Genomic DNA, 27,717 nt, shown 5'->3' on the forward strand with positions numbered 1-27,717 from the left:
TGTCAAGTTTGCTACACTAGCTGGTCAGTGAGCCCCAAAGATCTGTTGCCCCAGCACTGGGATTGGAGATGAGCCCCTAATAAGTACCTACCTAGTGGCTCACATAGGAAATCTAGCTTGGGAGCTGAAGGGAAAAAGATTAGCTGCTTAGTTAAGAAAGTCTGCTCCAGAGAGGAGAACTACAGATACTAATCCAAATCTATTCTTTATCTTACTAGCATCGTTAATGCTGGCCATGTGGGGTGGCATGTTTGCAGGAATTTGGGAAGTAGAAGGAGGATTAGGAGTTCACAGTTACATAACAAGTTAATGTTAATGAAAACCATAGATGCTATTATTCACATTACTGGGAAGACATTCATATAAACAATTCAGTAAGTGCTCTGAGATGCACAAATGGAAACTCAGGAGTGCTCATGAACTTATATTTAAGCTACACAGACTGCCAACAGTTTTACAGCTGAATGGTTCAGTCCTAGAAGGAGTTTGACCAGAAGATGGGACATAGTCATCTGTTTCTTTAGTGAAATAAAGAATTCCTCTCAGGAAGCATCCTCAACCCCAGCTGTTGGGTTTTAGCTATATCTCACAGCTCAAAGTTGAAACAGAAGTGCAGAAGAGTCCCAGCAAGGATCGCAGGAAGACAGTAGAGGCATCACTTCCCTCCAGCAGCTGTTTCTTCCAGATTTGATCAAGTAGACCCATTACACTCCTGATGACTTTCTAATCCGAGGCCTTGCCATCACTCACCCCTTCAAATCCCACTGCCACAGCCTAGACCACTACCAAAGACAACACACACACACACACACACACACACACACACACACACACACACACACACTGCTTCCACTCTACCATCTTACGGAGCTCCAAGCGCTCTTAACTAGCCAGGAGCTTGTTGACTCTGGACACTTTGCACCAGTTGTACCCTCAGTCTAAAGTAGAACATCGGTCCACTGCTCCATGGATCTCGACACCACAGCTGGGTGTTTATTAATAAATATGTATTGAGCATTCACTATCTCTGGGAAAGTACCAGCTAAACGTTGAGGTTATATAAGGGAGTAGAGGTTAGTTCCTATTTCTCCCCAATGACAAGGTGAAATATGAGTGGTCCCTCTGCCTTTCAGGTGTTTCCAATGCAAAGACCTGCAAAACCATCTACTGATTCAATCCCTTCCGCACTGGCTTCAGCTACAGAGCTCAAGGAAAGCTTGGCCTAGGTCAGACCATAGCGCGCATGCTCACTCTGGGGTTCCCAAAGCTAGTAAGCACCTCCCTGGCTGGTGAACTTAGACCATCCGCAATGATCTGCTCCCCCCTCCGTCAGCTGGAATGGTACGCCCCACCGAGCTCGGGAATCGGAAATGAGCCGCGGGGGCGGGACCTGTTGCTCTGGGCGACGGAAGTGCGGCTGCGTGGAGTTGAGCGGGAATTTTGGAAGGAGGATGCGGTGAGGTTGAGGTGACTGTCCAGGGTCTGCGCACACAGGGCGGGAAGAAGTGGGCTCGGGAGGACAGGCGGTCTCCTTGCGACGTGGCTTCCTGCCGTGCCTGGTGCCTGCGGCGGGGTCGGGTGCCTCAGCTTTGGCGGGTTTCTCCGGGGTGCGCCCCGCTCAGCTCTCCCAGTTGGTTCTGCCCTTCTGGGCCGGCCCCGAGCCCGGTGTCGCTCGTGGAGCCCAGTGTCGTAGGAAGACAGGCCAGCGGCATTACGTAGGATAGGCAGGGTGCTCAGGAGGTGCACTCGTGCGTAGAATGGAGTTCCAGAAGCTAACAACCCCCACCAAATGTCTAGTTTTGTGTTTTACTTTTATATGGTGTTTACCATAGCATTCAGAGCAAAACCCCAATCTTCACTAAACACTTAGTATATTTTCGGCACAGTACTTAAAAGTTGGGATAGAAAAATACACATTAACTGTCTCGTTTTATAGTTTCTGTTTCTTTTTTTCCCTTTCGTTCTGTTTTTGAGCCAGCGTCTTATGTAGCCTGGTTGGCTACAAACTGTGTAGCCTAGAAAGAAACCTTGAACTTCTGGTCTTGTCTCCACCTCCTGAGTGCTTTGATTGCAGGCATGCATTACCATGTCAGGTTCACATAGTCTTGGGGTGGGGTGGCATTTCATCAAAATAAGAGCTTCATGCCTGTTATGCAAGCCCTCCATCAACGGAGTGACTTCCTTTGGTCCACTTCAGGTATTTGCTAAGTCCTTAATATACGCTGTGCTCAAGATAACAACGATTAAAAAAAAAAAACAAAACAAAACCTGGATACACTCATGGAATTGTAGGTCAGTGGGAGACCTAGCCATTAATTTAAAATGTAATATTAAAAGTTCGTAACACTGGGGAAGGACTTTTACTGGTGCTTTTAGAGGATGCAATGGAGAGGATTTAACCCCAGCGTCTGAGTGTCTAAGTGAGTGTGGTTTGAGCTGAAGTCTGAAGGTTTTGTAGATACTGAATGGTTAGAGAGCAAGGATGGAAGGGTGGGTATTTATTTTGTTTCAGATGAGAAATCATTTGTAAGGACCAATACCAGGAGGGCCTTCAAAGGACAGAAAGCAATTCATTGTTCTTAAGAGTGATAAAACTAGAAAGGCACTTGGCTTTGCATCCTTTTTTCATGACTCAATGTCCATTTCCTGCAAACAGTCCTTGTCACCTAGTTTGAACTGTTACATATTTTTTCTGGCTTTGGAGGTGGGTGCGTGCATAAAAACATTTGCTAGAGAAGGTGTAAAACTCCAGTGTGAAGCTCCCACTGCTTCAGAATGGCTGTTCTCACTGTATAGAAGGTCACTGTCATGTATAGACTTTGGATCTGATTAATTCTATTGTGTGATTTTTTTTTCTTCAGTTCTTTATAATAAAGTTTTAGTGTGTGTGTGTGTGTGTGTGTGTGTGTGTGTGTGTGTGTGTTTGAGGCAGCGCCTCACATGTCCCTGACTGTCCTGGAATTCACTCTGTATACTAGGCTGGCCTTGAACTCACAGAGATCCACCTGCCTCTGCCTCCTGAGTGCTGGGAGTAAAGGCGTGGGCCTCTACCACCTGGCTGGAAAACCACTTTTAAGATTAGGTAAGAATAGGTTGGAAGGAAAGGATATAGTTTGGTTTTTGTTTTTAAAAATATCTTGTATTGCTGTGTAGAGGGAGACAGATTAAGATATTTTTGGAATGGTTCAGTGAGATGTTGGTGGTTTTAAGTAATGTGGTCAGAACAGAGGTGGAGAGATGCTGACAGATTTGAGAGATGTTGGGGAGGGGTTGACACTGATAGGACTTGGTAATGAAAATGGAGGATGAAAGCAGAGTTCCTGAGAGTTTGCCCAGGTTTCTGGGTTGAGTGGCTGAGTGGGTGCTGCTGATAGGAATGGATGAGAAACAGGAGGGAGAGGAGAAAGGGTAGGTTTCCCCCTGCAGTGTGCATTTACCTCTTCACTTCCCTACTGCTCAGGACTGTGTCCACTGTGCCTCCACTCATCCCTTCCATTGCACAGTTCACCACTCTACACAGGCCTTTATCTTTTCCACTCAGATAGCCTCTCGGTCGCCTCTCAGTTTCTTTTTACGTAATCCCCTCCCACTTTGATTTGTGCAACATTTTGGTGTTTGGTGCCTTAACTGACGCTTGAGATCTTGTTTCTTCTCAGCCCCTCTCTCTAGCCTTCTTGCTGTTCTACTTGGTCTCCCTCTTGGCCAATCTACTTATGTTCCCAAATATGCTTTTCAGTTCAAACATGCCTGCCTTTGTTTATGCTGCTCTCCTTCCCACTGTTGTAGACCATCTGGTTGTCTTAGCTACCTAAATTTTGTCTCTTAAGCTGGGTGGTGGTGGCGAACATCTTTAATCACAGCACTTAGGAGGCAGAGGAAGTTGGATCTCTGTGAGTTCCAGGCCAACCTAGTCTATAGAGTGAATACCAGATCAGCCTGAGCTATACAGAGAAACCCTGTCTTGAAAAACAAACAAAGTAGTCTCTTAATCTCTAGTTCAGACTTCTCTTCTGAGATCATTTTTAGTGTTCCTAGCTTCTCACTTGTTTTGTTTCTTTTTTATGGCATAGGGATTGAACCCAGGGCTTTGTGCATGCTTGACAAACTCTTAACACTGATCGAGTCTTACTTGCTTTTTTAAAAATACCATTTAGTTGGCACTTATCATTTACAATGCTGTTAGTTTATTCATTTGTTGAATGGTATTTTCTGTATGCTTATATAGTCCTATATATTTACAATATATGTGCTATATGGCTAAGTACTATTTTGGTTTTAAGCATTATGTAGATGGTGAAAATGTATGCAGAAGCTATGAAGCCACATACAGACTTGTAAGGAATTCCTAAGACTTGATTAGGATAAGCATTATCCTCTTACATGGAAGTTGCTATTTGCTGAACACTATTGTGTTGTCTGTATCTGGTATGAATTACTTCTAGAAGCTTCCAGCTGTGACCTTTTTTTTTTCTTCTTACAGTTATCTGATATGAGCAACCATGGACCTGAAGATTTTATCTCTAGCAACAGATAAAACAACAGATAAACTGCAGGAGTTTCTTCAAACCCTGAAAACTGATGATGTAAGTACTGCTAAAAGCAAAGGCCAAACTTGACAAATTCAAAGGATGTGTGAGCAGGAAAGAGAGGAGCAACTGCAGAGCCACGGAGATACACTGGGGCTTATCCTCTTACCATGTCCTCAGGTGATGAGGGCTTACTTGATGGACGTGGGTAGACAGTGAGCTGTAAGCTGCAATCCTGCTATCGGGGAAACTGGCAAGACTGCAAGCAAGTTCATGTCCTGCCTGGACTAAGCAAAGAGCAGAAAGAGGGCCGAGGTGCGGTTCAGTGGTACAAGACTCACTTGGCACGCAAAGGCCCTGGGTTCGGTCCCCAACACTACAAAACCCAAAACAAACAGAAAAAGAAATCAGAAGCTGAGAATTAAAAGGACAACTGAAGCCATTTATAATCAGTGTTAAATTTGAAATAACCTTAGATTGCCTTTGCAGCTGAGTATATACAACTCGGTATGCTTTTTTTATTTTTAATTTTTTTATTCTGTGTGTGAGTATTTTGCCTGCATGTATGTATGTGTACCATGTGCATGCCTGATGCCCATGAAAGCCATCAGATCCCCTAGAATTGGAGTTATAGATGGCTGTGAGCAACCATGTGGGTGCTGGGAATCTGGGTCCTCTGGAAGAGCAGAAAGCACTGTTAGCCACTGAGCCATCTCTTTGGCCCCCAGATCAATATATGTTTTAGTTCTTAGAGCAGGCATATTTGAAGCTACATCGAGCCTGGAGTTAAGGATTTGAAGCTTAGTTTACTTGTTGATATGTCTCCATTTTTTTTTTTTTTTTTTTAAGAAAATAAATCAGTAGGCAGAAAAATCTTTTTAAATTATTGGTAAAAGAAAGCCAATGTCTGAATCTTCACTGTAAATCCATGATTATAAAATTGAAACAATAATGACCTAGCTATCTACTTGGCATTTTTGCCCATATAGCTCCGAGTAGAGGTTCTAAGCTCTGTAAAACACTACCTGACACAGACACTGGGTAGAGCTCAGCAGTGTGCTGTGGTAGCCCACGGGGTTATGTAGGTGCTCACTAAAACCCAGATTTCACCATTAGATGCTACCACCTCCAGTAGTTGCTTAAGTCTGAAATTAAGGATCTTCACTGACTTGTTTTTCTGCATCACTCTGTCTCTCCTTTACCTTCGAACTATGATGCGTTCCTATTTTTACTTCTCAGAATCTGTCTCTCTTCCCCCACCCCCATCTCCTGTGTATTAGTGTGCTAAGGCTGCTCTTATATAGTAGTATAACAGTTTATTTCCTAATTCTGGGCACCAGAAGCCCAGATCAAGACTCTGGCAGGGGTGGCTCCTTCCAGGCCTGCCCTTAATTTCTCACCATTTCACATGACCCACATGGCTTGCTCCTGGAACTCTTACTGGGGGTGGTGAGGGAATGAAGGAAGAACAGACTTACAGACATATACAGAAAAGAGTTGGTGGGCTGTGCACACTCTGATGGAGTGGTACCAACTACTGCAACAACCTGGAACCTCAGTGTGGTCGCTGTGTACAGCCCGAAGGTTGGAGGAGAAAGTTGTCCTTGCTAGTTTTTGCACACACACACTGGTCAATCATTTGTAAACACTGTACTTAGACCAAAGGAATGCTCCACCTTTCGCCTATTTGAGCCTAATGTGGCAGAAAGGCCTTGCCAATTTCCCATGGGTCCAAGGCCTTGGTCCTCAACATGGCTGTGTCATGTCAACAATATACATTCACTCAGGACTTCTGCTCTTTACACATTCACACTTTCTCCTAGTAGGTGTGTCTCTTCCCTCATCAGTCCCCATAACCCATTCTCTCTTCATAAGAAGTATCACTTGTTTTTCTTCAGCCACTCCTCTGCTTCCTACACTGACCTATGGGATTCTTCTTACTCTGGTCCTTGCCTATTGCTCCAGTATTACTGTTTGCTGCTCTTCCTTTCTTACCACTCACCTGACACATTGGTACTCAAGAACACCTAACGCTTGCTCTGTTGGGGCCTTGGCATGATGATGCCCCTATCTCGTTTAGCCAGCTCTTTCTTACCTGCCCACTCTCTGCTTAAACTTTCAGAGAAGGTTTGACTACACTACCCGCTGTCGCCTCCCTTCCCTCCAGTTATTGTCTATCTCAGCTACTTGTTCCTCATCTTGACAAATTCTTTTCTGTTTTTTTTTTTTCCTTCTGCCATTCTTTCCCTTTCTCATAGACTCTAAAGCTAATGACTATGTCTACTTGTCCAGCCTTACACATTGTTCTCTGAAAAAAGTACATGCACCAGAAATATTCAGAAGTATTTGTTGATGGATGGATGGATGTCTCTAAATCATGCCATGGTAGCTAGTGTTAATGAAAGAGTTAATAAGTATCCCAAAGGGGGGGTAGAATGAATTTTACTCCCTTTGGGATTTTGAGACAAATTCTTACTTACCCTTTAATATAGCTAGACCTCAAGCCCCTGTCTCTACCTCCCAAAAATTATTTATTTACTTATTTATTTTGAGACAATATCTTACTATGGAGCTCCATCTGATCCTGGAGACCTATAATTGTTTTCTCCCTCTGGTTGCAGTTGACTGATCTCTTTCAGAAATTTAGAGCCAGATATAGTTGCAGTCTATAGTCTTTAAAAAACAAAACAAAACAGGGTGTGTAGCCCAAGCTGATATTGAGCAGCTGTGTAGCCAAGGATGACCTTGGACTTCTGATCCTCCTGCCTCCACCTCAACAGCACAGGGATTATAGGTATGGGCCACTATACCCAGCTTTTAGAGTGCAAGAGTTTGAACCCAGAGTCTTGTGCATACTAGGCAAGTGCTTTACCAACTGAGCTACATCCCCAGCCATAGTCTTTGTTATTTTTTTTAAGAAGTTTTATTCTGTGGCTCTTGCTGGCCTTGCAGTTGTTCTGTATCCTAGGCTGGCCCAGAACTAATGACTGTCTTCCTGCTTCAACCTGAAGTGCTGGGATTTCAGGTCTGGATCACTATGCCTGGCTAACTTTTAGTCGGTGGTTCAGGATTCTATTGAGATCTTGCTTCTCTGTCAAAATGAGAAGAACTTTAGTGTTTCAGTCTGACCTGAACCTGGCAGCACCTGTTTTCCTTCTGCACAGTGAGGTCACATGGGCAGAGGAGCAGGTCCCGGAGACCTATGGTTGTTTTCTCCTTTGCTTGCAGTTGACTGATCTCCTTCAGAGTCGAGCAGTGAAAGGAAGAGCTGTTGGAGCATTCCTGAGAGCCATCTTCAAAGGTGATTTGCATCCCTCTCGGTGTACCCCTCAGTCGATTGGTTTACTTTGTGGGTGTCATTGCTGTTTTTCTGACTGAAACCCTACTGGAACATCCTGTTGGTTGGGGAGATTCTATAGAATCAGCTAAGGTGGAGCTTACCTTAGTGTGACACTGAGATACTCTACTGAGGGGAATTGGGAGGGCAACCTGAGAGTGTATTGCTGACTTGGGGCTTGTAAAGTGTGCTCTGCTGTGGTTAATTCAGTCTTTTACAGTTGTGGAGAGGACACTAAGATGTGTCTGGTACTCACCAAAGGGCTAGGGTTTGAATAGAACAGAGTATCTTGCATACCTCATATAGAGCCTTAATTCCCAGTGTAGTATGTTTGTTTCACTTTCTTGAACAAGGGCTCTGTGTTCAGATTGTGACTCAGAGTGGTTTCATAAATTGCAGTAGCATTCTCTAATATATACATATACATATATATATATATATGTGTGTGTGTGTGTATGTATGTATGTATATATGTATATAGATAGATAGATAGATAGATAGATAGATAGATAGATAGACAGACAGTATCTTACTATGTAGCTCCAGCTGATCTGGAACTTGCTATGTAGATCAGGTTGGCTTTGAACTCACAGAGATTCTGCCTCTTCCAAGTGCTGGGATTAAAAGTGTGCACCAGCATGCTCAGCCTCAAATATCTAATTCTGCCTCAGTGTCCAAGTACTGGAATTACAGTGTGTGCCACTGTACCAGATTTTGCTTTAGCTTTTACATTCAGATCTTCGATTGATCTTGAGTTGACTTTCATGTGTGTTGTGAGGTGAGATCTGGCTTTATCCTCCCCCACCCCCACCTGCCCCACTCTATTTGGAACCTTTATAAAATTGATTGCCTGGCCTATGTCAGGGTTTTGTTTTTTGTTTTTATTTTTTACAGAGATGCTCCTTTAGTTGAGTTTTGGCTCATTTATGGAATTGAATTTGGCTATTTCTGTCAGTATTCTTGTGTCTTACTTATGGAAGAGATGAATTTTAATGTCCTTATTACCATGTTGATTTAGCCTAGCAATAACATCCTAACATAAAGCATTAACAGTCAATAAGTGAAGCCCCTTCCCAAATTGCTGCACTGTGTAATAAAATAGATTAGTGGAATAGAAGGTGACACTTAATCCTTTTGCTTAGGCTAAACTGAGTACTTCTTCAAAACCCCTCGATATTGCTATTAAAAAACACCATTGTACTGTTTTGGTATTACATTACAGGCTTGTTTGATTTTCCTGGTATTTCCTGTTTACTCTTGAGCTTTGTTCCTTCTTCCTCTGTTCTGTACTCCCAGGCTCCCCCTGCTCTGAGGAAGATGGAGCCCTTAGGAGATTCAAGATATATTCTTGCTGTATCCAGTTGGTTGAATCAGGAGATTTGCAGCAAGAAGTAGCATCTGAGATCATAGGATTGCTAATGTTGGAGGTAAGATGGAAGTAGAATTGTTCAGTGCCAAACCTAGTGTAATTCCTACATGGGGAGACCTGTGGCTTAAAACATGCCAGGAAGGTATCAGCCACTTAGATTGCACTTACCTTCCGGTACCATGATGCAAGTCTCCTTGTAGGTCTTGAAAGTGTTAAGGGGTTGATGGAGAACTCTAACCTTTGAAGTTCTTTACAATTACAAGTATGGAACAGAACAGCATGAGGCCCTGAGTCCTTGACAGTGCCTATTGTGGGAGGCCATGACAATTCAATATTTCAGCAATAGACTTATTTCTCAGAAAGGTTTCAAATACTGGATTCCTGCTTAAGATTTTCTTTGTCCTTGAACTTTTAGGTTCACCATTTTCCAGGACCGTTACTTGTTGAATTAGCCAGTGAGTTTGTTGGTGCTATCAGAGAAGACAGCCTAGCAAATGGGAAATCTTTGGAGTTATTACCCATCATTCTTACTGCCTTGGCTACTAAAAAGGAAGTGCTAACTTGCGGGAAAGGTAATTTTCTTCCAGCTCTGTGGCTTTTTCTTTTTCCATATTATGCAATTAGTCTCTACATCCATTTTATGTTTTTAGGTGATTTGAATGGAGAAGAACATAAGAGGCAGTTGATTGACAGCCTGTGTTCTGTCAGGTAAGTCTCCAGATACACACCCACTCACACACAAATCTAGGTGATTTTGTTGTTTTGAGACTAGGCTGTCCTTGAACTTATGATCTTCATGCCTCTGCTTCTGAGAGCCGACATTGTAGAATGCTGTGGTCCTTGGCTATATTAGTAAACTTTGTATGTTTTGTTGATGGTTGTTGTTTATAACATACCACCATAAGGGCCAGGCATGGTGGCATGTTCCTATAATCCTAGCACTTGGAAGGTGGACGTAGAAGGATCAGGAGCAGAAAGTCATTTCGGTTGTGTAGCAAGTTTTTAAGAGCAACCTGAGCTACATTGGACCCTGTCTCAGAAAATAAGTGGTCCCTTGTCTAGCATCCATCATTAGTGCTGCTGCTGCTTACCAGCTTTTCTGAGTTCTATGTGTGTGTGTTGGGGGCTGAGTGTGGATGTGTGTGTATGTGTGTCTGGTGAGTGTGTACATGTGCGCACATGCTCACACTACTGCCAAAGCCTGAGCATGTTTTCCTAGCACTGGGCTTTCTCATTCCCTAAAGTTCCCCAGTACAGTTTACCACGTTTGCCTCCTGACTGCCAGGGTTAGCTCAAAAAGCCTGGCTTTGTCTCTTCCCTGTATCTTCCAAAACAAATATTAATTTATTATTATTTAATATTACTTCCAAGCCAAATAATAACAATAACAATATAAGAGTCTTAAATATATTATATATAAATTTATATATAATTACATATATATTATATATCAGTATACAATGTATTAACATAAGTATAGTAATTATGGTAATAACTTTATTTAGTATTATCTAGTATCATTTGGTTTGCAGTTAAGTATTTAAGAAAAGATCTGATTTAGTATACTGAAACTGCACATGCTTCCAGTTTACTTGACTGTAGTTTTAATGCAGCTGCACAGGACTCTAAATATGGTTTAGAGTCCTGAAGAAGTATCTAGTTAAGGAATGTCTCCTCCATTTGTGTCTTTTTTTTTTTTTTTCTTTGTTTTGAAAACACTTTGGGTTTTTTGTTTGCTTGTTTTTTTTTGTTTGTTTTGTTTTGTTTTGAGACAAAGGTCTCATTGTGTAGCTCAGGCTAGCTACAAATTCGTGGCATTGTTTCTGTCTCAGCCTCCCAAGTACTGGGATTACAAGTGTACACAATCAGACCTAGCTAACTTATTTATTTTATTAAAGATAGGCTCTCAATATATAGCCTTAAATTTACGCCCCTCCTGCCTTACCCTCTAGAATACTGGCATTATAGGTCTGTGTCAACAAAAATAGTTTTCCATAACCTGTTTATATACCTAAGTGACAAAAGTGCTTATGTAAACTGTGTGTGTAAACTATTTCAAGTAGTAAATTGATTTGTAAGTGTGTGCTTATTTAAAGTTGTAACTTATACACTATAAGATGTACATAAAGTGTGCTTCCTATGATTTTACCAGTATTTGGTATTATCAGAGTGCTCTGTTTGTTTTTGGTGCTAGGGCATAAATCTTATCATCTGTTTTGATTTTTCTAGTCTGTTAAGTTATTGGTTCTGTTTATACACTTTGTATTTTTTAAAAAGGCAGGGTCTCATGTAAGGGATAACCTTGAACTTCAGGTCTTCATACTGCCTCTGAAATGCCAAGATTCCAGAGCCACTATACCCAGCTGTTGTTTTAAATTGTATTTCTTTTGTCTTGCTTCCCAATATTGAAAATCAAACTTGAAATGCCCCCCTTTTTCTTCTTCTTCATTAGTTTTATAAAATTATGTAAAGGAGTTAAAATGAAATAAACACATACTCTTCCTCATTGTCTTTAACCAGGTGGGCTCAACGCTATGTGATCCAGCTCACTTCTATGTTCAAGTAAGCACTGTTTGTTTGTTTGTTTGTTTGTTGTCTTTACATCAAACTTTGTCAACATTCCTATAAGAAATTGAGACACAGTGAACGCAAACTCCACTTTTTATGAGTAATAGCTATGAGTACCCCTGTTTTCTGTTATGGTATTTTTTCCCTTCCCTCCATTTTGGCTTAGTTTATTAAATATATAACTTATTTCCTTTTGAGATGCTTAGGTAAATTTATTGGTTCTCTTAGAAGAGAACCAATAGCCGTGCAGTAGTGTTGCATGTCTTTAATCCCAGCACTTGGGAGTCAGAAGACAGGTGGATCTCTGTGAGTGCAAGGCCAGCCCTCTCTACTGGTGTGAGTTTCAGGACAGCCTCAAAAGCTACAGGGAAACCCTGTCTCGAAATACAAAGCAAAAGAAAAGATTATTCATAAGAGAAAACTCAAGAGAACAGCTTATAGACTAATAGTTACTTTATTCTTTAATTCCAAATTTTATTTAAAGACTTGTTTTATTATTTATGTGTGCATGTATATGAAGAAGCTAAAAGTGGGTGTCAGATCCCCTGGAGCTGGAGTTATAGGTGATTTTGAACTGCTCATTGTGTGTGTTGGGAATTAAACTTCGGTTCCTGGAGGAGCAGCAACTGTTCCTAACCATTGAGCCATCCTTTCAGCCCCTTAATTAATTAGCTAATTATTAATTTTGTGTGTGTGCTGTTCATATTTGTATGTGTCTTTGCTACCAAGAAGGTACTTATGGGGGGGGGGGTGTCTTTGCTGCTGTGAGTGTGGATGTATGTGTGGGCCAGAGGTTGATGTTGGGTGTCCTCCTTGGTCATCATCTACTGTAGGTAATGAGACATAGTCTCTCACTTATCCCAAAGCTTTCTGATTCAGCTATTCTAACTAGGTAGCTTGTCCAGAGATCCTGGAAAGTATAGGTGATGAGTCCTGGGAAGCCAAGCCCTGGTTCTCACTCTTAAAGTAAATGCTTTACCCTACTGAGATATGTGCCTAGTCCCTAAATTTTATTTCTTAAAAAAAATGTTTGATAGAATTTTGGCAGTTACAAACTCTGAATTGAATTTCTGAAAACAAAGCAGTTAGGCTTTGCTTAAATCTTTGCTCTACAGGGATGTCCGCCTAACAACAGAAGAGATGGATCTGGTGGTGGCAAAAGTGTTGGCGATGTTTTCAAAGTTGAACCTGCAAGAAATACCACCCTTGGTCTATCAGCTTCTGGTTCTCTCTTCCAAGGTACAAATAAAGCAGTTATCCTCCTTAATTCTGTGGCATAAGCAGCGATCCCAGTTCAGCCTTTTCAGATTGTTGTTTTCCGTACTAAGGTATACATATTTTTATCTCATCTGTGGTGATTTGATCATGCTTTTCAGCCAAGGGGAAAATATTTTTTTGTGTGTGAAAGTAAAAGAAATAGGCCTCAGAAAGTGTGTACACTTAAAAGCACAGAAACTACAGTATTTGTTGTGTGACACTATCCCTGGAAAGATGTGAGCAAACACCTGCTCAAACCAGATAGGGAACCAACAGCAGATCCCATAAGGATGCTACCAAAGCCCACCGTAGTGCAACAACAAGCTTTATTGGGGTTGCTTTCAGGAATGTGGATGAGAGTTACTTGCAGGAGCAGAAATGACTCAAAGACTACATTGCTAAAAGGCCCACCCCAGCGTGGATGACAGCCCACAAAAACTGGAATCCTGGAGTGTAGGGCACACTGGGAGAGGCAGCACAGCAAGTTGGAACCTCCTTCAAGCAGCTCAGCTGGCCTGACAGTGTCTCCCACCAGTCCTTGCTGCCTATATGTGCTTGAGGAAGCTAGGGCCTAGTGTATCTCTTCAGTTTCAGGGACTTCCTGAAGCCTTTGCCTGTCATTATTACCTAGGCTTAAGGAGCTTCCGTGCAGAATGAAATGTTTTATCTAGGAGGAAGTTACAACACAACAGTTAGCTAGGGTTGGACACCCAAGGCATGTACTCTTACAACCAAGTGGTTTCCCTGGCATTGTGAAGTATTTCAAACTTTTGCAACTTGAAAGTGTTTTGTGTGTTATTACCATGATGCTAGGTTGTAACTTATTTAAACTTAGACTAGATAACCCTTGGTTATTTTACCATCAGTTAGGTGAACATTCTTTTATTATAAATAATTATTTTATTTTTAGGGAAGCAGAAGGAGTGTTCTGGATGGAATAATAACCTTCTTCAATGAGCTAGATAAGCAGCACAGCAAGGAACAAAGCAGCGATGAGTGAGTACCACAGTTTAGAAGTGCAGTGCATTTTCACAAATTCCCCTCCCACCTGGCGCTTTGTGTGGTTGTTTCCTTTCATCCCTTCCTTCCCCTCAGTTCAGAACTGTAGCCCCCCTCCAGATGCTCAGTTACAAAGGCAAGAGAATAATTCAGTCTCTTATACTCTTATTCATACCTTTCCAGGAAGGTACCAATAAACTGTCTTGTAAGATGCAGATTTAACATCTATTTATAAGAAAATTAACAAACAGCTAATTGCCTGCTCTGTGGGTAGCATTGGCCGTGGGACTATAGTGATGGACCAGTCAGATGAGACTTCTGCTGTTATGGAGCTTAAATGTTGGTGAGAAGAGAATCTTAGAGTTAGTGGAATGTGATGAATCTAAAGGATGATGTGTCAGTGACAGCACAGCTACTTTAGATTGGGTCTGGGAAGACATCTCTGGGAAGGTTCCATTTCAACCTAGACTGACTGATAAGAACCACTATACGGTGATGAGAGCATTTTCAGGTTAGAAATAATACAAAGGCAGAACACAATGTGACATCTTAGAAAATTGGTGGGGGTTTTTAAATGTTTATTTTGTGTGTATATGTGTGTGCCTGAGTGCATGTGAGTGCACATGTACCATGTGCATGCAGTACTATCAGAAGCCAGAGAGGGCATCTGATCCCCCTGAACTGGAGTTACAGATGGTTGTGAGTGCAAGGAACCAAACCCAGGTCCCCTGCAAGAACAGCCAGTGCTCTTAACCACAGAGCCATTTCTCCAGCCCCAGATGTTTTCTTTCTTAAAACAAATACACAGAGTGCTTATTCTGTGCCAGGTGCATGTACTATAAACATTGGGTTTTAGTGGACATGGAAACCAAGCAACAAATTCAGGTATTATTCTGCATTGTATAGCCAGAAAATAACAGCAAAGATTTTAATTCAAGTGGCTTGGCTAAGGAGTTCATAGTGTTGGGTCTAGTGCAATCAGCTGTTCCTAGTCTGTAATAACCTTCTACTTGACTTGCACAGTTGATGAGAAGGTGGTTCTCTACATTGACTTAGTCTCTTAAGTTGACAACAGGTTTCACAGACAGTAAGGAGGTCTGTTCTGACCACATTAGACTTGCAATGCTCAATAGTAGCCTGTATGGAGCATTGAGCAGGTGAAAGTCTGAACCAAAAATATAAATTGATACATATTTTTAAATTATTGAAAAGAAAGTCACATATACATGTAAATGGGAAGGAACTAAAGCCAAGGGGCAGGATAGGATTATCTAGAGAAGAAATACAGAGGAAGAAACCTGTCAGCTCTGAGATACTGGACATTTACAGATGGGTAAAACATTGAGATCAGTGGCAGTGTCCCAGAGGACAGGGGAACCAGGTGTTAGGGGCATGCTTACAATCTCTGCACTTTGGGAGCTGAGGCAGATTCAAGGCCAGTGTAGGCTGCATAGCCCCGTGAGACCTTGCTGGGTTTGGCCACATGGATATCCTCTATGACCCTTATAAGACTAGGTGTTGGCGCTGGTGGGGGTAAGGAGAGGGTGGAGCCTGACTGAATCTGGTTGGACTTGGGAAGAGAGAATGAGATGAAGAGATGGAAAGTCCACCACACAGTTCTTGCTGTAAGCTTTCTTGCCACTTTTGCTTCCACGGTTTCACAGCTTCAGTTGGATGCTTGTGCGCCCCAGTGCTTTTTCATCCTCTAACCCTAACTTCAACCTTGCTATTGAATCTTCTAGGCTGTTGGAGCTTGTTACCGCTCCAGCAGATGAACTTTATCATGTGGAAGGCACCATCATTCTACACATTGTGTTTGCCATCAAACTGGACTGTGAATTGGGCAGAGAACTTCTGAAACACATAAAGGTAGCACCAGCGCTTATTAAGATGTTTCCGGGTCTCCATGAGACAGGGAGTTTGTACTGAAGCCTCCTTCGTGTCAGTGACCAGAAGCACAAAAGAGGACATCCATGGGTCTAGAGGATCTTTTGTCCTGTTTTTTTGTTTTTGTTTTAATTAATTATTTTTTGGCTTTTTGAGAAAGGGTTTCTCTATGTAGCAGCACTGGCTGTCCTGGCTGGGACTCGATCTGTAGACCAGGCTGACCTTGAACTCACAGAGATCCACCTGTCTCTGCCTCCCAAGTGCTGGATTAAAGGTGTGCAGCAGCATCACCTGCCATCTTTTTGTCTTTGAAAGCAGAAGATATATGCTATTTTCCAACCCTTAAACCAAAAGGTCCATTTAAAAACCTTCCTTATGCAGCTCAGACCCTAAGCTAAGCTGCTTTTCTGGTACCTTGGGCTTCCTTACGTTCTTTCTAAAGCCTTTCCGCCATATGGCTTTTGGGTGTTTGTCCTCCAGGTGTCAGACGTCTGTGCTGTTTGACTTTTTTGTTGTTGGTTTTTTTTTGTTTTTGTTTTTTGTTTTTTGTTTTTGTTTTTGTTTTTGTTTTCAAGACAGGGTGTCTCTATGTAACCCTGGCTGTCCTAGAACTCACTCTCTAGACCAGAATGGCCTTGAACTCAGAACTCAAGAGATCCTCCTGCCTCTGCCACCTGGGTGCTGGGATTAAAGGCCTGTGCCACCACTGATGGTAACACTTCTACTTTCAGATTTTAATAAAATTTTCCTTGAACTCCAAAAATAAATTAACTTAATTAAATAAAAACCTTTAGGGTGCGGTCAAATGGTTCAGTGGGTAAAAGGAATGGCCGCCAAGCCTGATTGCCTGAGTATGGTCCCTGGGACCAGCATGCTAGAAGGAAAGAACTGACTCTTGAAAACTATCTGTGCCCTACATGCATGTGCTGTGGTGTGTATGCTGCATGTGTACATACACAAGCACACAATGTAAAAATCTTTCTGTAGTGCAAAATAGCATCTGATTTTAGAGGGAACACAGTCTAATTTTATTTATTTTGATTTCTTCTCTCTACCTATCTGTTTTTGTTTATTTTTGAGATAGGGTTTCTCTGTGTAGCCCTGGTGTCCTGGAACTTGCTCTGTAGACCAGGTTGGCCTCAAACTCAGATCTGCCTGCCTCTGTCTTCCAAGCCCTGGGATTAAAGGCATGAGTCACAACTGGCAGGAAACTCAGTATACTTCTGACTTAAGTAATTTTTATCTTTGACTTAAGCTTCCATGTTTATAAATTGGGATTTTACTTATTTCTAGTATACCACAGAATTTTATGATGCTAAATTATTCATTATTAAATATCTGAGGTAGAAAAACAAATTGTTTTGATTTATTATTTTGAGAATGTATTTGTATATCCTAGGCTGGCCTCAAGCTCCTTTTAGAGCTGAGGCTGGCCTTGAACTCCTGACCTTCCTGCCTCCACCTTCCAAGTGCTGAGATACAGGCATATTCCATCATCATGCTTATCTCTAACTTCATTCTGAAAACAAAACAACAACAAAAAAAAACCTCAACCAACAGCAAAGATAAATGTCTAAAAAGAGAAATGCCTCTGTTCCCTTATTAAGTACATTTGTAACTCTGACTTACACCTTTCCAGCTGTGAACCATTTCAAAGGAAATTTTGAAACACTTTAGTATGTGTCTCCTGAGAATATGAGTGACATCCTCTTACCTATGAGTTTAATTTTAACTCCTTTAATTGTCATTTAATCTGTAATCCTAATTTAGATTTTCATAGCTGTTTTATGACTGTTTTTATTTTCACCCTATGATCTATTCAGGTGTAAAACTTTTTTTTTTTGCATTGGTTTATTGTGTCTAATATACATTTATTTATTTATTTATTTATTTATTTATTGGTTTTCAAGATAGGGTTTCTCTGTAGCTTTGGAGCCTGTCCTGGAACTCGGTCTGTGGAACTCACAGAGATCCTCTTGCCTCTGCTTCCCAAGAGCTGAGATTAAAGGTGTGTGCCACCTCTGCCTGGCTATGCTTTGTTAAGTACTATTTACTTTAGCTTTTATTTTGGTTGTAAATATATCTTCATGATGTGTTTGTGAGTGTTTTGCGTGCATGTATGTATGTATGTGCACCACATGTGTGCCCGTGCCAGAGGAGGTCAGAAGAAGGCATCAGATCCCCTGGGACTGGAGTTACTGATGTTTGTCAGCCTCCATGTAGGTCCTTTTAACTGAATCTGTGTGCTCTGCAAGAACAGCAAGTTCTCTTAACCACGGAGCTATCTCTCTATCCCCATTATGTAATTTTTTAAAAGCATCTGCCCTGTCATCTCGGGTTCTACTTTGTAAGATTTATCTGATTATTTTCTTGGGACTAGATTGTGTTTTTAGCACAGACCCTTCAGAAGCCTTGGACTTTGTCTGCAGAGGTCAGAAGCTCTGTGTACAGAGGTGATAATGACTAGTTTAGGGTTGCAGGGTTCACATTCTGTCACAGCTGCTCAGCATTAGTGTGGTAGCAAGAACTCAGCCCTGGACAAGACTACATGAATTGGTATGGCTGTGTCCAGATTAAACTCTATAGACACTAAGACTTGAAACATTTCATTTTCTTGTTATGAAATGTTATTTTTCCTTTGATCCTTTACCAACTATTTTAAAATGTGAAAACCACCCTTTACTCACTGCCTACACAAAAACAGGTTGTCTTTGGTTGACAGGCCAATCACTCTCCCTCCAAGCACATAGTGTCTAGGATTTCTTCTGGTGATGGTGAATCATTTGATTAAGATAATGAGTGCCAGCTTTCCTCATTTGTAAAGATATATATTCCCCTTGTGATGGAAACAAACAACATTTTAGCTGGAGAGATGGCTCAATGGTTAAAAGCATAAGAGTTCTATTCCCAGCACCCACAGTGGGCCGCTCCCAACCACCTGTATCTCCAGTTCTAGGGAGTCAAAAGCCCTCTTCTGGCCTCTGCAGGCATCTGAACTCATGTACAAAGTTACACAATGTACATAATTAAAAATCTTTTAAAATTATGTCAATTTATGAACGTAAAAATCCTTTACTCCAATGATCACATAATAATTGTTTTTCCATATGTTAATGATTCTTAGTCTAAACCAGGAATTAAACTAGGAATTACAAAATAGTAAACTTGAAAGATAAATTTTTAAAATTTCGATGCTAGGTCTTGCTATCCCTAGCTGACCTAGAACTTGTTTTGTACCCCACGTTTGCCTCCAGCCTGGGGCAATCCTCCCTCAGCAAAATTTAGAAAGCTTCTATTGTATCATTTATTCTATTAAAGCAGTGTTAGTTTTTATATTTCCCCTCTATTGTTCTGAGTGTCGTCAGCATGTCAGTAAAGCTTTTTAACTGACTCCTCTCATTATTCACTAGCAGTCATTATCTATTTTGAGATCAGAGTTATTTGAATTCCTGCGTTGGGTTATGTGTTCTTTTGATGTGGCAGCATTGGTCTTTGAGCATTTTTGTGGCACAGGATATGCAAGGTTTACTTGTGCTTTCCATGACATACCAGAATACCAGCCGCTTCCTCTAAGAGCCCTGAGTCCATTGTGCAGGAAAGGCTGCTTAAGGACCATGACTGAATTAGGCCTGAAGTCTTCCATCATCTCCTGTCAGTCCATTGTTCACTTCATGTGTTCAGAGTAACCATTTTGTTTCTCTCTCTCTCTCTCTCTCTCTCTCTCTCTCTCTCTCTCTCTACCTCTCTCTCTACCTCTCCCTCTTCTTCCCCCTCTCCTCCCTCCCACCCCCTCCTGCATTTATCTGTAGTCTTGGCTGTCCTGGAACTCCCTCTGTAGATCAGGCTGGCCTCAAACTCAGAGATCCCCTTGCCTCTGCCTCCCTAGTGCCGGGACTGAAGGTGTGTGCTACCACTGCCCTGTTTATTGAACTTGTTTTAAACAGGTTTTGTTGTACTTGTGAAGTGTAACGACATTTGGTTTATTCTAGGCTGGACAGCAAGGAGACCCCAGTAAATGCTTATGTCCTTTCAGCATTGCTCTTCTTCTCTCTCTAACAAGGGTACAGAGATTTGAGGAACAGGTATTTTTTCTTTTTTTAAACAATACTTCAATTCCTTTTATGGTTGACAAGAAAGCATACAAGTACCTGTTTTTATTAGTATCCTTTCCTATCCCTCCAGCAACAAAGACTACTGTTGTAGGCTGCTGGAAAACTTCAGATTCCTGGTGTATGCCTTCATTTCCCATGGAGAAAGCCAGATGATAGAGTGGGATAAGAGAGTCAGAGACGTGTGCAGGCGACAAGACAAGTCAGCCTAGGTGGCTGTTCAGCAGCAGCCTCGTGGTAGCTTTCTAAGAGCTATCCCTGATAGTCACTGAGGAAAACATAAAGGTCTTGCCATAATTTTCTTTAGGGTTCCAAGACTGTTAGTAACGTTTTCTTGTCTTCTGTGGTGTGGAACATTGATTGGGCCCCACATTTGGCGGCAGGTGGTGGAACACTGAGTTACATACCTGACTCTGTTGACTTATTAAATAATTTGAGATGAGGGAGCTGGTGAGATGGCTCAGCAGCTGAAAATACTAGGAACAACATAGCAGAAGGAGAGAGCCAACTCCCAAAAGTGGTTCTCCAACTTCTCCACATGCACCGTGGCATGCACTCCCCCAAATACATGTGATAAATAAATGTTCAAAAAAAAAGGGGGGGGGGGGTTTAGGCTTGAGCCAGGGTCTAAGTCAAGTCATTTGTCCTCAAACTTGTAATCTTCCTGCCTCAGCTTTCTGAGTATCAGATTATAGGTGTGCACCACCAGACCTGGCATGGGAAATGTTTATAATATACTGATGATTCCCCCTTTTCTCATGAAGAAGGTCACAGCTTTTGTATCATCTCAGTCTGTTTAAACAGTCACAATAGGGCTTTGTGTAAGCAGTGACTCTAGGGACTACTTGCAGGTTTATCTCAGATAAGAAACTATAATTTTGGCTCATTTTCTCATTTCTTTGATTACATTAGGTGTTTGATCTTTTAAAGACTTTGGTTATAAAAAGCTTTAAGGACCTTCAGCTCCTCCAAGGCTCAAAATTTCTTCAGACTCTCATCCCTCAGAGAACTTGTGTTTCATCCATGATCTTAGAAGTGGTAAAAAACAGGTGAGTTGATGAACCATATTCTAAAAGCCACTCAAAGCTGTGTCCAATTTCTTTTTTCCTAAAGTTAATGGTATCTCTCCAAGTTAGGTCAAAGAATCAGAATCAGGCAGTGCATAACCAGGAAATGGGAGCTCTGCCCGCCTTGGGATCTAAAAGCATCTTCACCTGTAATCTAGCAGAACAGGTTCTTGCTACCAGATGGGGCCAGACTTGAGAGAGAGATATGTGAGTGATGTTATTATACTCTCCCTCAGTTATTTGCTGGTTAGTCATACATGATTTCTCCAATCACTTAATTAACCTAAAAAAATAACACATATATTACGTGATTGAATTTGGGGTACCCTAATTTGTTGTATTTTTGATAGTATTTTATTTAGACTTCTATCTGCCTAGTGGTGTCTAGAGAGGCACTAGATAGAGGCATTTCTGCTCTAACATAATTTATTTCTTTAAAATCTTTTGTTCTGGAAAGCTGTGCTCTGAGAACAAGACCCGTGGGGATAGTAAGATGGGACAAAGTTAAAATGCATTTAGCTTTGTGCTCTGAGCACTGTGATGGTTTATATTCTTCACATATGATTCTGTAATAGGTACTGAACCTTACCTTGAGCAACAAGCTTAAGTATTCACAACTGCTGAATTATGGGGAAGGAGCAAAATGTGTAAACATTGGCAAGAATCATGTAATAAACTCTTCAGAATACGGAGTTATGCTTGTGACCTAAGCCAGGAGGTAGCAAATGAGGTGACAGACTCAACAATATCATGTCCTTCCACAGCTTGCCATGTTAGCACTGTTAACAGCCTGTTTTCCTGTGGTGTTTTGAAATAAAAAGCATTAATGTACTAGAAAAAAAAAATCTACAAACCAGTAAAATTTTCAGTTCATAACTTGCTTGCTTGCCAATGGTGTAAGCATGCCTCCAGGTTATAACCAGTGGAGGGCTGTAACCCTGGCAAGCATTATACCAGGGACACACGCGCACACCACACACACATACACACACATACACACACACAGGCACGCAGACACATGCACCCTCCTGTCATCTCCTTGTTGCAGTTAACAGTACTTATTTGGACTTCATATTAGCTTTAATATCTTTCATTCACCTCTATTCTTTGACTCATATACCTTTCTCTTGGAAAAAATGCCATAAGTCCATAATTTTTGCAATAATTCTTTCTGATACAGTTTAGATGATGAACTTTGAGTCTTGATATCTGATATTTTTATTTTGCTCTACTAGTCAAATTGTTTTACCAGATGTAAAGGTCTAAGTTCATTATCGTTTTCATTTTCTCTTTCATCTAGAATTGCTAGTGGAAAGTCTGGTGATTATCCAATTTTTGTGTTTTCACAGATAACCTGTATTTTTCCTCATAGAAACTTTTATAACTTTGTCTAATCTTTGCTGTTCTGAAATTTAATAGTTTACGTTCATGTAACTTCCTTTTTCACGCTACCTGATGCTTAGATTTGTATTCTTCATAGTGATATTTTTCCTAAACACTGTGATATTCTTGTTTTATGTGACTGGGGAGATGGCTCAGTTGGTAAAGCATGTGGACCTGAGCTTAGGTTTGGAGTACCCATGTAAAAAGCCAGGCATTACATGTGCACCTGTAACCTCAGGGCTAGGGAGGTAGATGTGGAGAAGTCTCTGGGGCTTTCTGGTCAGCCAGTCTAGCTGAATCCAAGAGCTCCAGGTCGAGTGAGTGACTGTCTCAGAGTAAGGTAGTACAAAAAAAATAATAAGACTAGTATGGGGAGGAATTGGGGGTGAATATATCAAAATACAGTATTTGAAATTCTCAAATAATTAATAAACAAAAATCCATCCTGTTGACTATTCATATTTATACAGTCTATAAACTACAGAGAAATAAGTTGTTTTTGATAGATCAGAAAACCAGTCTTTTATTTCTCTGTATTTTATAGATTGTGTATGTGTGTGTATACCATTTATATACTTATGTATGTACACATGCCATTAATATATATGGGCTATACTATGTACATACACACACCTAATATATACATTGTATGTATGTATCTTTTTTTTAAAGATTTGTTTATTGTGCATATAATGTTCTACTGCCTATATGCTAGAAGAGGGCACAAGATCTTGTTATAGATGGTTGTGAACTACCATCTGGTTGCTGGGTATTGAACTCAGGACGTCTGGAAGAGCAGTCAGTGCTCTTAACCTCTGAGCCATTCTCTAGCCCTTCGTTTAGGTACTTATATATGTGTGCATGACATTAATATGTATGGGCTATATTACATATATACACCTTATGCATACATTTTAGATATATATATATATATACATATATATATATGTATATATATATATAGGCTTTTCTACATATACACCTTATGCATTTTGTGTGTGTATACCGTTTTTCACTTAAATATATATATACATGCCATTTATATATATGGGCTATAATATATATACACATACATATCATATACATACATTGTGTGCGTGCATCTGTGTATGCACGAGCATGCACATGCCTTTTTTGAGACAGGTTCTGATGTATCTCAGGCTGGCTTTGGAACTTACTATATAGCCAAGGATGACCTTGACCATCCAACATCTACCTCTCAAATGCTGTAACTGCAGGTGTATGTCACTGTGCCCAGTGTTATGCAATGCTAGGGATTGAACCCAGGACTTTCTGTATGCTAGAAAAGCACTCTATCAACTGAGTTATATTGCCAGCCCTATGTGTGTATCTTGCTGTGTTTTAAGTACTAGGGTGGGAAAAAATGGAACATACACTTTATTTATCTTGATCGATCCCTTCTCTCCAGAGTGATTATTGTTAAATCTGTCAAGATGCACATCTGTCTCATTTGTTGTTTAGTGCTGTATTATACTTTTCCTGTGTCTTAATAGGGAGATATAATGATATAAAGATGAATTTAACTTATCTTTTTCACTATAAAGGGTGACATCAAGTGGTAATCACCAAGGTTCTTTGCTTACAAAGGTTTTGTAGTTTAGTTCATGCTGTTACAACCACATTGTTGATCCATCTATACTATATATATTTAGTAAGTGCATTGTGCCTGGGCTATGTGGGTAAAAATGTGACTACACTTTGGTCTGAACCCTAGAGAATCTCAGTCTAGAGAGGGACAACTCTGTAAGTGTGTACATTGTATTGAATAGAAAGAGTTTTAAAAAAGCTACTGGTTGTGAAATCTTGAGTAGAAACTGTAAAATGGTCATTGCATTGAAATACTGTATATTTCTTTTTATATTTTTGGTTTTTATTTTTTTAAAGATATTTTAGATACTTTTATTGTTGACTGAGGATTGAATTCAAGGCCTTGTATATGCTAGATAAGCATTCTACCACTAAGGTACACCTCTAGCCTATAATTTCTGGATTCTCCCTAGTAAGTGTTCTGTCTGCCTTGGAAACCTCTTGTCTACATTTCTATGAGTGTATTAAGAATTCTTTCAAATAACAGTGAATGCAGAGAAAGAAGATCTGAGTTAAATGAGCAAATGGCATTGTGTATGAGGATGGGAATTTACTGAGATTCTCTTGATTACACTTTGTTTTCTTGCAGTGTTCATAGTTGGGATCATGTAACTCAAGGTCTGATAGAATTTGGTTTCATCTTAATGGATTCATATGGGCCAAAGAAGATTCTTGATGGAAAAGCTGTTGAAATTGGCTCCAGTCTTTTTAAAATGACAAACCAGCATGCATGTAAGCTGGGAGCTAATATCTTGCTGGAAACCTTTAAGGTAAGTGAACTGGATAGTTTTATGTCAGTTTGACATAACCTGGAGTCATCAGCAAGGAGGGAGCCCCAGTTGAGAAAATACCTTCATAAGATCTAGCTATGGGCAAGCCTGTAATACATTTTCTTATTAATAGTGAGGGAGGGCAAGCCCATTGTGGGTGGTGCCATTCATGGCCAATGGTCCTGGATTCTGTAGGAAATCAGGTTGAGCAAGCCATGAAGCACAAACTACTAAGCAGCACCCCTCCATGGCCTCTGCATCGGCTCCTGCCTCCAGGTCACTGCCCTGCTTAAGTTCCTGTTCTGACTTCCTTTGATGAACTGTGATGTGGAAGCAGAAGCTGAATACACCCTTTCCTCCCAAGTTGCTTTGGTCATGGTGTTTTTCACAGCAATAGTGACCTTAACTAAGGCAATAAGAGTCTCATTAAATTATCATTAATATACATAGAGCAAGATGTTGTCTGGGAGTTTGGTAGGTAAGGAAGTTTGACAATTGGCAGAATATGTGTGACAGGTTGGGATGGTATTGAAACATTACAGATCAGATTACAGTCTCGTTTCTCTTTTTATTTGTGTTGAGAGAGGGAAAGATACATGCATGTGAGTGTGTGAGTGCACTTGCCCGTGTGTGCAGAAGACTAGAGCAGAGCATTGGGTGTTTTCCTCAGTAGTTCTCCACTTTATTGCCTTGAGCCAGAATTTTTCACTAAAACCTTAAGTTTGAATGAAAGGTAGATTTCTCTCCCTCTAGTAAACAATATGTTAGCTTTTTGTCTCTGACAAGGACCTGGCAGAAACAAATTACAAAGAGGAGTTATTTTGACTCACAATTTCAGATGTTTCAGTTGTGCTTGACTGACTCAATGCCTTTGGGCCTAGATGCTTCAGAATATCATTCATGGCAGCAGAAGCAGGGCGGAGGAGGCTGCTCACCTGCTCACCTGATAGTGGCTGGAAAGTGGACAGACAGACACAGAATACACAAAAGAGTCAAAGAGACAACAGAAGACAGTCCAGGTCAAGCCTGTACCAGCTGGCTTGTTCCTTCTGTATCTCTTAGCTTACCACATACTTCTGTCCACATTCATGGTGGTCTGTCTTTCATCACATGCTAGCAGTGCCAGATATCCTAGGACCCAGGAGGCAGTGGAGACAGGTCTCTCTGAGATCTTTGTGAGTTGGAGGCCAGCCTGGTCTACATAGTGAGTTGCATAGAGAGACCCTGTCTCAAAACAAAACCAAAATCAAGTTGACAATGAAGAAGAACCACATGTTCCTGGGGAGATGATCAGCGCATAAGACAACTTACTGCTCTTGCAGAGGACCAGGTTCTGTTCCCAACATCCCATGGAGACCACAACCCACTATAATTCTAGCTCCAGGGTCCCCAGCACCCTCTTCCAGCCTACTTCTGAACTAGGCATACACATGGTGCACATCCATATATGCAGGAAAAACTCTCATACACATAAAAAATAAGTGAATCTTTGAAAAAGAAATACAATTATCTGGGCATTGGTGGTTCATGCTTTTAATCCTAGCACTTGGGAGGCAGAGGCAGGTGGATCTCTATGAGTTCAAAGCCAGCCTGGTCTACAGAGTGAGTTCTAGGACACGCTCCAAAACCTGTTAAATTTCTTAAGTTTTTTTTTTTTTTTTTTTCTTTCTGATATACTTCCCTGCTTCTTGGAGCTGAGCCATTGGTTAAGATTTTGTTGTTTTGTTTCTAAAACATTCCATGTGTGTTTTAAATTTTACATTTTGGGATAAAAGTTACTGATTCTGTCAGGAATGTGTCTGTTGTCTGTACTGGACACACCCAAAGTAGGAGTAGTCCTTCATGCCTGACCTAGGCATTCGTGAGAGCCATACTTATAGGTTAATTCAATAAGCACTGTCCTTGCCTAGCAAATCATTTGAGTGGAGAATGAGAAGAGCTGATTCTTTTTCCAGATGATTTGTATTGTATTCTGATTTGTGAGAAAAGTTGAGTTTCACACATGTCCAAATTATTCTTGTTCTGCCTAACACATATCGGTGTGCTAGCAAGCTGAAAGTCACCCAGGGATGCTTTGTTGATTTCATTCTTTCAGATTCACGAGATGATAAGACAAGAAATTCTGGAGCAAGTACTCAATAGAGTGGTTACTCGGACATCCTCTCCCATCAATCATTTCCTAGGTACCAAACTTAAAAAAGATAGCACTCTTAAGAATATTTCCTTTTAAATGTCATGGGTCAGTCCTGGGGAGAAAACAAACATCTACAGTGTGTGAGAGATAGCTCGGTGGTTAAATCCCTCGCTGTGTTTGTCTGGAGTTTGAGTTCAGGTCCTCAACCCACATAAATGCCAGGTGGGCAGGGTGGCCTATTTGTATTCAGCCTCAAAAAATGAAAGCAGGGAATCCCCAGAGAAAACTGGCTGGCACAAGTCATATTGATGGGCTATGGATTTGACTAGGAGAATTGCTTGATGAATCAGGTGGAAGGGGATCAAGGATGAGTCCCAGTTTCAGCCTCCGTTCTCTAAAGCATGCACATACAAATACACCTGCATCACTCAACATGCTCCCACACATATGCAGCAATGCATAAACACTCATGCACAACACACACACACACCATGCACACCCAGGAGAAAGGGAAAAAAAGAAACAAGGCAAAACTGAATAATGATAAAAATAGTTTAATGTATTGTCTCTGACTCTGATGCCAATAAGACAGATAAATCCACTTGTCTGGTGTCAGTAAGTAAGGCAACATTTAACTGATGGATGGGATGTCCATCATGCATCAGCACTCTTGTTAACACTTCTCCAGCAAGGCCTTTTGTGT

The 27,717-nt window shown here is 40.9% G+C and overlaps 1 protein-coding gene across 1 annotated transcript in view; it reads left to right on the forward strand.

The window, feature by feature from the left end:
• Nucleotides 1-1,387: 1,387 nt before the first annotated feature.
• Nucleotides 1,388-27,717, forward strand: part of Fanci (FA complementation group I) — a 55,143-nt gene continuing 28,813 nt past the window's right edge. The window contains exons 1-14 of the mRNA XM_051206600.1: nucleotides 1,388-1,467; nucleotides 4,481-4,583; nucleotides 7,755-7,827; nucleotides 9,160-9,290; nucleotides 9,648-9,804; nucleotides 9,883-9,940; nucleotides 11,753-11,794; nucleotides 12,916-13,039; nucleotides 13,968-14,053; nucleotides 15,799-15,925; nucleotides 19,933-20,025; nucleotides 20,965-21,101; nucleotides 24,700-24,880; nucleotides 26,976-27,063. Of these exons, the coding sequence (XP_051062557.1) occupies nucleotides 4,500-4,583; nucleotides 7,755-7,827; nucleotides 9,160-9,290; nucleotides 9,648-9,804; nucleotides 9,883-9,940; nucleotides 11,753-11,794; nucleotides 12,916-13,039; nucleotides 13,968-14,053; nucleotides 15,799-15,925; nucleotides 19,933-20,025; nucleotides 20,965-21,101; nucleotides 24,700-24,880; nucleotides 26,976-27,063 (1,381 nt within the window). The 5' untranslated portion in view covers nucleotides 1,388-1,467; nucleotides 4,481-4,499. The remainder of the gene's footprint in view (nucleotides 1,468-4,480; nucleotides 4,584-7,754; nucleotides 7,828-9,159; nucleotides 9,291-9,647; nucleotides 9,805-9,882; nucleotides 9,941-11,752; nucleotides 11,795-12,915; nucleotides 13,040-13,967; nucleotides 14,054-15,798; nucleotides 15,926-19,932; nucleotides 20,026-20,964; nucleotides 21,102-24,699; nucleotides 24,881-26,975; nucleotides 27,064-27,717) is intronic.

Source organism: Phodopus roborovskii, unplaced genomic scaffold, assembly GCF_943737965.1.
Source record: "Phodopus roborovskii unplaced genomic scaffold, PHOROB, whole genome shotgun sequence".
In the NCBI taxonomy this organism is placed as follows: Eukaryota; Metazoa; Chordata; class Mammalia; order Rodentia; family Cricetidae; genus Phodopus; species Phodopus roborovskii.